This window comes from Lactuca sativa, chromosome 9 (genome assembly GCF_002870075.4).
Source record: "Lactuca sativa cultivar Salinas chromosome 9, Lsat_Salinas_v11, whole genome shotgun sequence".
Classification (NCBI taxonomy): domain Eukaryota; kingdom Viridiplantae; phylum Streptophyta; class Magnoliopsida; order Asterales; family Asteraceae; genus Lactuca; species Lactuca sativa.
This window is the reverse complement of record NC_056631.2, coordinates 66,746,657-66,758,838: the sequence shown is the minus strand read 5'-3', so window position 1 is coordinate 66,758,838 and position 12,182 is coordinate 66,746,657. Positions and strand designations below refer to the sequence as shown.

General features: G+C 42.7%; 1 protein-coding gene across 1 annotated transcript in view; it reads right to left on the bottom strand.

Moving 5' to 3' along the window:
* The window catches only part of LOC111901732 (protein DEFECTIVE IN MERISTEM SILENCING 3), a 97,075-nt gene that overhangs the window by 14,161 nt on the left and 70,732 nt on the right, over positions 1-12,182 (bottom strand). The window contains exon 3 of the mRNA XM_023897617.2: positions 10,946-11,125. Coding sequence (XP_023753385.2) covers positions 10,946-11,125 — 180 coding nt within the window. The remainder of the gene's footprint in view (positions 1-10,945; positions 11,126-12,182) is intronic.

Below are 12,182 nucleotides of genomic sequence, written 5' to 3'. Positions count from 1 at the left end.
CAGCTTTGGTGCGGGATTGTCAGTCCTGCACAAGTATCACACTCTCCCTCCAGGAGACTCTGGTTATAATTTCAGGATTTGGTGGGTACTTAGAAAAGTACGTGAATGTTGTCTCACAAATGCCATATTGATGATTACGCGTAGAATAATGAAAAGTTACTTTGTAATAAATACAATGTAAGTAAGTTTCATAAACTATATTTAATATAATTTACATATTTCTTTCAGTAAGATAATTTGTTTGTTTTCTGTTATCTGAACCTTGAAATCAATAAATAAGTTCCATAAACTATACCTATTATAGTTTATATGTTTGTTTTACTGTAATGAAAATCTTTGTTGAATTTTATAAGAATCTGTAATACTATTGTTCCATGAAATCCACTGTTTGTACTCAAATAATACTAAAGAGTTTGAGAACCATTTTATATTTATATAAATATAATATTTATATAATTGTGATTAATTAGACATTCAAATAAATAACTTCACCCCAAGCCCACAACCAAACAAGGAACAGGAAATGAGGTCAAATTACATATTCTAAATCTTCTGAATCCAAATTATATAATTTACACATATATAAATATGTAATATTGCTAATGATAACAATTTAGAAACATTAAAAACATTTTAGCTATTAACACAATTTTATTGTGTTTCACTTGTATTCCCCCCTAAAACAGTTAAAAATCATAAAAATGAAGGGGTATAAACTCACCTTTTGTGTGAGTTCTCGGCTGTTTGTGTAGATCTTCGGGTTAGAACTCGTGACAATACTAAATCTGAATATATATTAATATTAATATTAATATCCAATATAAATTAGATGTTATAATGATGTTTAAACTGTTTAAAAAAACTTAATTATCATAAGAAAACTTACGATAATACTTAGAATAGCATTTGTGTGTTTTTCGTGTTCTTCGTGTTCTTCGCGTTCTTCGTGAAAACTAATGATTTTAAGATGATTGGAAGGTGTTTTTAAACTGATTAAAAGATCAAGGTATGATACTTGCAAGATTTTAAGATGAATCAAGTGGATTTCGCATGTAATTCAAGAAAAGAAGAAGTTTCGCATGTTCTTAAGGAGAGAGGAGGGAGTTTTCGGTCAACTTCTTTGAGAGAGAATGGGTGGTTTTCAACAAAAAGTGTAAGAATGAGGGAAAAATTCGGATTGCTCATATATATACCTACGAGTTCTCGGCTGTAAACACAGCCTGAGGCGAGGTTTGCGGCTGTGAACTCAAACCGAGGCGAGGGTACGCGGCTGTGAACTCATCCTGAGAAGATAGGACTTCTAGAAACCGCCTCGCAGCGGTACAAATGGTTTGCGGCCGTAAGTCGTTTGTGGTCCAAGGTGTGCGGCTGTGAAGGTCGTTTGCGGTCCGAAGAAAGATGGAAAAAGTGAGAGTTTTCGGTCCTAGCGAGGCTTCTTGGTTCCTTTTAGTTTTTCACTTCTTATTTAAACAACATTTTACCAAGTGTTTATATGTATTAAATATATAAATTTTTAACTTTATTAAAATAACATATCATCAAGTTTGACTTTTATTTGAGGATTTTGACTTGATTTAAATTTTGTTGACTTTTACAATGTTAAGAAAAATAATGGGATGTTACATCATCCCAAAACAACAAGTATCATAACTATTAGAGTTCATAAACATGTCCAAGTAGTAAATTCCATAGCGCGTTGTACAATCAGATATTCGCCTTCCCGCGGTCCTGTGACGTACCTGCCACATATAAATCAACAATTATAAGCACAAATATTAGTGAGTTCCCCAAGATAACACACATAACAGAGAATAAATAAACAACTATGGGTCATCCTCAATCCTAGGGATATTAGCAGTCCCAGTGAGCTAACAGCACGCTCGATGGGTTATCAGCAACCCTGGTTGGCTATCAGCAGCCTCAATCACATATAATTATCATAACATAACATAACATAGCAGCTAGACCCAACTGGTCATGGTAATTATATCACCCCGTTCTTAAAGTACTTATTTATGAGTCCCCAGGATTTAAAAGGAAGGGTGTTTTGGTCCTTTTATGAGAAATGGGTTTCATCCGAGAAGGTTTCGGACCAGGGTATGTATCTAGAAGCGTAGGGCTTCTCGCCACCTCTTCGTGGATATAAAGTTCATCGAAATCGGAGCTAGAATGAGGGAGTTATAACACTTTGAAGATTTTGGCATTTATGGCCCTTAATGGAAAAGGTTGACAATGTAAGCCATGCATGCATGAGACACGCGTGGGTACGCCCAGCGTAGGCTGGGTTACACCCAACGTAATGAGTAAATGGACGTGGGTGCAAGGTCGAGTACGCCCAACATACTAGAGGTATGCCCAGCGTACTCTCAGAGTCTTAAAACCCTAATTTTAAGGGCAACCACTATTTAAGGAACATAATGGTTCCCTCCTCAGCCTCCATAGACACCCTCTTACCCTCAGAAACCCTAGATAGCCATTCCACCTCCATTGTTGGGTGTGTTTGGCCTTGGAAAGCTTGTTTTGGCAAAAGAGAGGCTAGAAGAAGAAAGAGGAAGTTGTCCAAGAAGGAGTTGAGTGGCTGGAGCTTATAGATCTGGAAAGACATCATCCTTTGGAGCCTATCTGAGGTATAAAGCTTCTTGCTTGACATTTATATTGTGTAGAACTATGTGTTGTGAAGCTTTGACACCATTCTTATCCCAAAAGTCCTCATCTTGATGCATGTTTCGAGTTGGTCGAGATTATCTGTCCTTTCAGACCTTATGAGAGGTCTTGAGTGAGAAAAATGAGGTCCCAAGGGCTGTGGTTGTTCCATGTGTGAAATAGATAGGTCTTAATGGATTAAGACCATGGATTAAGAGCTTTATGGACGTCCCGAGTAATAAAGTTTGAGACTTTAAGAATCTTAGGCATATTTGGCCTAAGGATCTGAAGTTTGGGCTTAAGAGCTTAAGCCATTAAGAAATTATGTGAACTTGTTGAGCAGCGAGGTTACGCCCCGCGTAACAATGGGTACGCCCAGCGTAGTGGGTCTATGTCCCGTTTCCTTTTCGCGATCAGCGTTGTACGCCCAGCGTACCAAGGAGGGTACGCCCAGCATACTCCCTCTGTTGGGTTTTCAATTTGGGCCTGTGGGATTGGGATGTTATTGGGCTGTTGGATTTTGGGCCGTGACTGGACATTTTGGATGGAGTATTGTGGACTCATTAATTATTATGGACCATAGGTCTAGGCCCATTTGGTGAGGTGGGCCCAATTTAGTAAATTGGGCCAATATTGGGCTTTGCTTCGGATTTTTGGTCTTTGGACCATTAGTGGGCTTGAGAGCTTATCTAGTGACGGGCCTTTCATATTTTGATTGTGGGCCTTAGTTGTGGACCAGACTAAGTTAAGGGTAAATTGGTCAATTTACCCTTGGAAGGATGTTGTGTTGGGTCTAATGGTTATTTTGATGCTTCAGATAGTTCGGGATTTTCGGTGAGGCGGTGATTCGGGAATCGGCTTCTTCAGTTCAGAGTTTCGGCAGTTGCGAGGTGAGTTATCCTCACTATATCAACTGGGACTAAGGCACCAATGCCGGCCCTTTTATCGGACTGAGATCCGGGTATCGTTGTTATGTTATTGCTTTGCTATGTTTGCATCCTGGTAATTAGGATGGTATTATGCTAGTGACCGATTAGGTCGGTATCCTGGTTACGATGATGATATGTGATCTGCTAGATCGGCTTGATGACTGTGAATTGTTATATGATTGTATGTTTATGTGCACATGGTTGTTGGACTGGGGTTGGGTTGAGGCGGGTCCTGCTTTGTGCTGTAAGCCAACGTACCCAGGGCGGACCGGTTGTCCCGAAGGCCCAGCGAGCGGTCCGGAAAGGCTGTAGGCCCCAAGAGGGCGGACCAGACGTGCCGAGGCTTGGAGAGTGGACCAGGCCGACTGAAGGCCCGGTGCGGCGGACCAGTCATACTGTAGACTCAGAGAGTGGACCAGGTGGATTGAAGGCCCAGTGCGGGCGGACCAATCACACTGCAGACTCGACGTATATGGCTAGACTCGGAGGGTGGACTAGGTGGACTGTTGGCCGGTGCGGCGGACCAGTCACACAGTAGACCCGAAGTGCATGGCTATTCTGTGTTCTGATATGATATGGCATGCTATGCGTGTATGGTATATGTGGTTGGTATTTTGGGGGTATCTCACTAAGCTTTCGGGCTTACAGTTGTGGTTAATGTTTTTCAGGTTCTTCAGGAGACCGTGGCAAGGCAAAGGCGTGATCGTACCGCTCCTCATGATTATGTCTGATGATGTGATTCTGGGAAGACTCTAATAATAATTGTATTGAAAACCTTTTTGTAATAACATTAAGAAAATGGGTTGTTTTTGAAAAGTTAAAATTGGTTGTAATTTTTTTGGTCGTTACAAGTTGGTATCAGAGCCTTGGTTTGAGTGAATTGGAGGAACATTCGTGTGAATCCAGTCTCAAATCAGGGAGAGTTTTTAAAAGAGAATTTTAAATGGTTTTCAAAATGAGTAAAAGGAGGACGCGGAGGTACGATCAGCCGGAGCTAGTAAGTAACCCCAAAATGCCATACATGATATTTGTTTTGAGCTTTGATAGAACAACATGCTAGTATTAGGCTAAAGATCTTCAGGATTTCATGATAATGTTGCCTGATTTATGATGCCTGCTAGCCTAGGGTTCCTTTGTGGGAGATTTCCGGTGTTCCTCTAGGAGTGAGGATTGCGCACTTGTTATGTATGTTTTTCACTAGGGTGTTGTGGTAGTACTTCATACAAATATGGGTAGGTTTGGAAGGTATTATGGGCCCATACTACTGAAAGCACAGGACCCATACGCGTATCAGGGAAACCATAACCTGTAGGGTTGGTTTGGGAGTTGGTTCCCGGGAAAGTGGGAAGTAACTGAGATCTTGTGGTGTTTTTCAGTATGGTGGTAACGAGGCATGCTGGGAGCAGATCCGGGTTAGGATGGGGAGCCAGAGAGGGCGGTCAGGGTGGGTCAGTACTGCCCAAGGTTATTGGTCAGATGAGTACAGGAGAGTTGGACGCTAGGATTCGTGAGATCCTACATGATGAGGTTGTTGCGTTGTTCTGCGCCGAGTTGCCGGAATTGTTCGAGTCGATCAAGACCGCTATGATTGAGTATTTTGTTGAGCGCTATGCAGCTCTCACAGAGACGGCTGCCGCGGCGGCTACAACGGCTGCAGCAGCGGCAGGGGGAGGAGCCGGTCGAGGTTTTCAGTATCGGGACTTCGATAATACGAAGCCTCCTACCTTCGATGGAGTTCAGGACCCGATTGTTGCTATGAGATGGTTGTCGGGCGTGGAGGGGTGTTTCTTCACGTGTTCGTGCCCTACTGATCAGAGGGTGAGGTTTGCTCTGAACCTGTTGGGGCTCGGGGCGAAGGATTGGTGGAGATTGACCACGGGGTCATATTCGGATGCGCAGAGGGCTGCGGTTTCATGGGATCAGTTTAGAGAGATGTATAGCACTCGTTATGTTCCGCGGGTTGAAAGGGAGAGATTGGCTTAGGAGTTTCTTGAGCTGAAGCAGGATTCGGAGTCGGTGATGGAGATCACCAGGATGTTCACTGAGAGGGTGATGTTTTGCCCTAAGTTCGCTTCGGAGCAGGCTCAGATGTCCCGATATTTGAGTATGCTCAAGAGGGATATCAGACAGTTTGCGTCTACACAGAGGTGCGAGACCTTGTTAGAGTTGCAGGAGGCAGCCAGGCGGCGTGAGTTGGAGATTGAGTTGCAGTTGCGAGAGCTGAGGCAGGCTCCGGTGCAGTCGCAGCCGGCGCCGAAACTATCCAAGACCGTTGATTCTAGGGTGGGAGATCAGAGCAGCCACACTTGTGGGAAGTGTGGGAAGGATCACACCGGAGTTTGTAGGTCCGGTGGTGCATGCCGCAAGTGCGGAAAGGAGGGGCACTATGCGAGGGATTGTCGGCAGTCAGCCCCGGTTCGGGATTTGAGGATTTGTTATGATTGCCATCAGGTTGGACACTTGAGAGTCAACTGTCCACAGCTTGCTGCAGGACCGGTGCAGGCTCCAGCACCGGCCACTTTGAGGATCACGGGTGGAGGTCAGGGTGGAGCGGAGCCCCCAAGGGCTCAGGGTTGTGCTTTTCAGCTTACAACGGAGGAGGTCAGGGCAGTGCCGGATGCAGCTGTGGGTATGTTTCTTTCTTGATGTCTTGTTATCTTGTGATTATTGTGGAGTATTGTTTATCTGCTAGTCTTGTTGTGTGGTTTTCGGTATTGTATTCGTTGTTCTTTGAGGGTTATGGTATGGTTATGGGTTTAGTGTTGGGAATTTCGTTGGTTATCATGCATGAGGGTTATTAGTGGAAATCTGGCATTTGGTCTGAATGTCGGGTAGCATCTGCAATCTGAGGAGTGGTTAGCTGAAGATCGAGTTTCTTTCGAGCCCGGGATGATCACTGTTGATATGTGATTTTGTGAAGGTTGCTCATGCTAGTGGGAATCAGTTCGCGTGTAAGTGTTTGTGTTGTGTAGAATTGTTGAGGGAGGTCGGTGATGGCGACCGGTGGTTGATAGTCAGTGCTCTAAGTGGGGGAGAATTGGAGAATTCTTCGGAAGATCGATGAGAACGAGAGGTTGTTTAGCTGCTTGGGATTTAGCAGTGTTTCTGCCAACCAATAGCGTAGGCTGGTATGAGTAAGTGGCAGGCATGCGGGGCGGGATACAGACCTAGGGTGATTGATTGTGGAAGGCCTGGAATCGGGCCAATATTGAGTATGTAGGATGGAGATAGAGTTCGGAACCCCTAGAGGGCTAGAACAGTATGTATGGGAGAGTTTCCCGGAGGGATAAATCGGAATGATGAATGCTAGTTGAGCGGTCCGGATAGACTGAAGGACGGTAGGCATACCAGTCAGGCCGAAGCCTCGGAGAACGGTCCAGCCAGGCTGAAGGCCCTGGAGGGCGGTCCAGATCTGCTGAAGGTTTTGAGAGTGGTCCAGATTGGCTGAAGGCCTGGTGAGGCGGTCCAGTCATGCTGAAGACTATGCATGTGTCGTGAGATCGGTATGAGGAAATGGATTGAGTATGTCGTGATGTATTAGCGTAGAAGGTCTGGCCCCGGGTATTGATCATGGTGGGTGGAAGGTAGAGCATGGACTTGAGAGTCCTTGCGGGGGGATCCAGAGCATGTGTGGTGCATAGGATAGCGGTTATGCTATAAGAGAATGATGTAGTATTGAGTGAGCACCATGGCACTGGTGGTAGTGTCAAGGCAGCCAAGTGGATTTTCTTGGTAAGGGAAAGGAAAGGAATGTAGCTCCGAGAGGGAGTGTAAGTTCACGGAAGTGAAAGCAGTAGTGTAGAGTTATGATTGGGGTGTTCCAATCATGGTTGATGAGCAGTGTGTTGGCGGCTGTGGCATGGAATCACATCCGGGATGAATGTTTGCTGAGGCTCGGAAGGAATGGAGGGATGGAATCTTGGATTTCCAGTCTGATTTTTATTTATGTGGTGGAAATTCATCCTGGGGGATGTTTGGAGGTGTCGTCAGTGTATCAGGTTTTCCCAACCCGAAGATGCTAGAGCCAGTCCAGCATGGGTATGAGATTACGGTGGAGAACTCATGGGAGTTGCTATGAGGCTGAAGGATGTGTCATCCTGTCAGCATGGAGTGGATAAGTTGGGCTCAGATCGGGAATTCCGGTGGTTCATGGATTTTTCTAGCTCGTATGAGTTGAGAGATTGTTGTGTTTTGGAACAAGTGATGTATCATGGAGTGTTATTCAGTTGATAAGTGTGGTTATCAGAGGATGAGGTCGGTGGCCGATTTGAAGTGGTGGTTAGAACACCGCAAGAAAGGGAAGGTTGGGTTTCGGGTTTCGATGATTGTGTCTTGAGGAACCTGGTCCGGTTAATGGCAGGTGGTGCATTGCGGGAGAAGTTCTGGAGTCGAGTTGCCGCAGGCTTCGAGGGCGAAGCCTAATTTAAGTGGGGGAGAATTGTAACGCCCCGTTCTTAAAGTACTTATTTATGAGTCCCCGGGATTTAAGAGGAAGGGTATTTTTGTCCTTTTATGGGAAATGGGTTTCATCCGAGAAGGTTTCGGACCAGGGTATGTATTTAGAAGCGTAGGGCTTCTCGCCACCTCTTCGTGGATATAAAGTTCATCGAAATCGGAGTTAGAATGAGGGATTTATGAAACTTTGAAGATTTTGGCATTTATGGCCCTTAATGGAAAAGGTTGACAATGTATGCCATGCATGCATGAGACACGCGTGGGTACGCCTAGCGTAGGCTGGGTTACGCCCAACGTAATAAGTAAATGGACGCGGGTGCAAGGTCGAGTACGCCCAGCATACTAGTGGTACGCCCAACGTACTCTCAGAGTCTTAAAACCCTAATTTTAAGGGCAACCACTATTTAAGGAACATAATGGTTCCCTCCTCAGCCTCCATAGACACTCTCTTACCCTCAGAAACCCTAGATAGCCATTCCACCTCCATTGTTGGGTGTGTTTGGCCTTGGAAAGCTTGTTTTGGCAAAAGAGAGGCTAGAAGAAGAAAGAGGAAGTTGTCCAAGAAGGAGTTGAGTGGCTGGAGCTTATAGATCTTGAAAGACATCATATTAATATATTAGAACTTATAATATATTAATAAATCATAAATATCCTCTTACTCAAGTATCCATCCTATCTAATTGTCCTGGTGATATGCAACACGAATGGACCATGCTACTCTTAGGTCAAGTACATAGCAATTATAGTTATGGGCTTAGACACCTAACCCAACAAAAACCATATAACACAAGTGGAACACTAACTCTACTGGAATGTCTTAGAGGTACGAACTCGTCAACTGGTTCAACAGGAGTTTCCTCTTCGGGTTGAGCGTGAATGTTAGAGGTTCCCTCATTGCTTAACTCTTAAAGCTCATCAAGGTCAATTTGCCTCCCACTGTCCTCTTGGCATATGAGCTCTCTCGTAAAAGACTCCTCTCCTCGCAACGAAGACAACATTGTCACTCGGTCTATGGAAGAGATATCCAAAGGATTTCTGTGGGTAGCCGATGAAAATACAACACTCACTACGAGGTTCGAGCTTGTCGTGAGTCTCTCGTCTTACGAAAGTCTCGCAACCCCAAACCTTGATATGTGCAAACGAGGGAACCTTCCATGTCCACATTTCGTGAGGTGTTTTGGTAACGTTCTTATTTGGGACTAGATTAAGGATATGGGTAGTTGTATCTAAGGCATACCCCCAGAATGAGATAAGTATCAAAGCTTGACTCATCATAGAACAAAGCATGTCCAACAAGGTTCAATTGTGACATTCAGCCACACCATTAAGTTGCGGTGTCCTAGGTGGCGTCAGTTGTGAAACAATTCCACACTCCTTAAGATAGTTATGGAACTCGATACTAAGATACTCACCACCTTGATCGAATTGAAGCATTTTTATCTTCCTGCCCAATTGATTTTCCACTTTTTGTTTAAACTCTTTGAACTTTTCAAATGTTTTTGACTTATTTTTGATTAAGTAGATATATCCATATCAGCTATAATCATCGGTAAAAGTCACATAGAAGCGGTTAGCATCCCTTGTGGTGGATCTGAAAGGCCCACATACATCGGTGTGTATGAGATCCAACAAACCCTCGCCTCTTTCACAAGTACCAGTGAAAGGTGACTTGGTCATCTTTCCAATTAAACAAGATTCGCATGTGTCATCCGACTTTAAGTCAAATGACTCCAACACTCTATCCTTTTGGAATTTGGCTATGCACTTCTTGTTGACATGTCCAAGACGACAATGTCACAAGCATGCCTTGTCCAAACCCCTGGAAAAATCAATATGCAATATATTATTTCCTAAGTTATCTACAACCATCACAATTTCATGTATACCATTAGAAGGCAATGCTTCAAAATAAAATTTACCATTATAAAAAGCATTAATAGAACCAATTTCATTATTAAATGAAAATATAAAACCTTGTTTATACAAACCATGAAAGAAATAATATTTCTCGCCATATATGACGAGTAGCAACAATTATTCAAATCTAATTTTAACCCACTACTAAGCAATAAAGAATAAACTCCAATCTTGGTGACAGGCGACACTTTCCTATTCCCCATGATCAGGTTCATCTTCCCATGCTCCACGTTCCTACTTCCTTTTAGACCCTGCAAATCAAAACAAATGTGAAAACCACATCCTGTATCCAGGACCCAAGAATTAGTATGTGATGAGTTATTAGATAGAATAGTATAAATACCTACGAAGGTGGGATTTATCTTCCCATCCTTGATGTCCTGCAAGTATTTGGGGCAACTTCGTTTCCAATGCCCTTTTTCATGACAGTAGAAGCACCCTGCTTCTTTTGGATTAGAAAAGGGGTTAGCAGAACCACCTTTGGTCCTACTAGAAGAGGATCCGTCATGGGAATTTCCCTTGTGGCTCTTAGAAGGAGCCTTCCTCTTCTTCCCTTTTCTATGTCCAACTGACAGGACAGGGGTAGCAGCAGTAGGAGTGGGTACAACAGACTTTCCCTGTAAACTACTTTCAGTAGTTCTCAGTAGGCATTGAAGCTTGCTTAGAGTGACCTCCTCCTTGTTCATATGATAATTCATTCTAAACTAATCATAACAAAGAGGCAAAGAGTGTAGGATAATGTCAATAGCCAACTTTTCATCGAAGTTAACATTCAACTTCAACAAGCGGTCCATAAACCATTGCATTTTTTGTAAGTGGGTCGTGATGGACTCTCCATACTTCATTTTTGTTGTTATCATGGAGGCAATGATTTCATACCTTTCCTGTCGAGTACTTTGATGGTACATTCCCATCAAGTCTTGGAGCATCTCGAAAGGACAGTAGTCATCATAGGACTTTTGGAGTTCAACTGTCATAGTGGCAAGCATGATGCACGACACCTTTGTCGTGTCCTTCTCATGAGCCCTATATTCAACAATTTCTTCAGGAGTAGCAGTCGCTTCATCAACCTCTTTTATCTCTTTATCAAAGACATATTCCTTATCCTCGTAACGAGTGACCATCCAAATATTTTGAATCCAGTCATTGAAATTCGAGCTAGCAGCGTTTAGGGTAGACATCTGAAAAGAAAATACAAGTTTTATTAGATAGAAATTCCTTAATATAACACCCAAATGAAATATTAAGGCTAGGACCCAAACACAATATTTCACAATTTGGAAGAGGAATGTCGTAATCCAATTGCAAAATATTTGAAGGTAGGTAAATGATTTTTTACCAATTTCCACCATGAAAAACAAAATTGAGGATTAAGTTTTAAATGAATTGAAATTCCGAGATTATGTTGAGATTCATTGAACTTTTCAATGGCATGTTTAAATCTCGATTATGCCCTTCAAGTTTGTGACTGGGATACCGAGGATCACAAACAAGGTATGAATAACCATGCAAATTTGCTTGGTACTCTCGATGTCATTTATAACCTAATCAATGTGCCGGTTAAGCACACACACTCCATTGATCTATGATAAACATCAAGCTACCCTTTTCAACCCAAATGGACTATGCTACTACCGGATCAAGTACATACCAATTATAGTTATGGGCTTAGATGTGACATCCCCATTTTAACGGCCAGAAAAGACCGATTTTGTTTATGCTTTATTAAAATCAGAGTACCTCTTTTAATACAAATGTTGCAGAATTTGTTCCCAATAAAACATGATAAATACGTTATCAAAGCATTTCCGAAGAAAAGTATTTTTTATTCATTTTTAAACATTTGGGATGTCATCGTCAATATAGAAACATAAACATAAATAGAACTTACATTCATTATCACTAGTGATTTATATCTCCTTAATCTCTCAGTGTAATGTGACTTCATAACAACACCTGTGATATAAATAAACTGAGTGGGTCAGGTTGGGAAACCTGGTGAGTACATAGGGTTTTCAACCCAAAATAATATAATTATTATGTTTAAACAATTTAGAAATCAACCCAATTACCCATCCTCGTTATCTTCTTTATTCTTAAGGATCTACCCTAAGAATCAGCTATTCCTCGTTCATTTATTCGTGAGGACCATCCTAAGGAATCAGCACAAAATCTATCGTTGCCATGGTTTACACAACAGGCACTAAGTCTGCATAGTCGCCAGGGGTTAGGCATCAA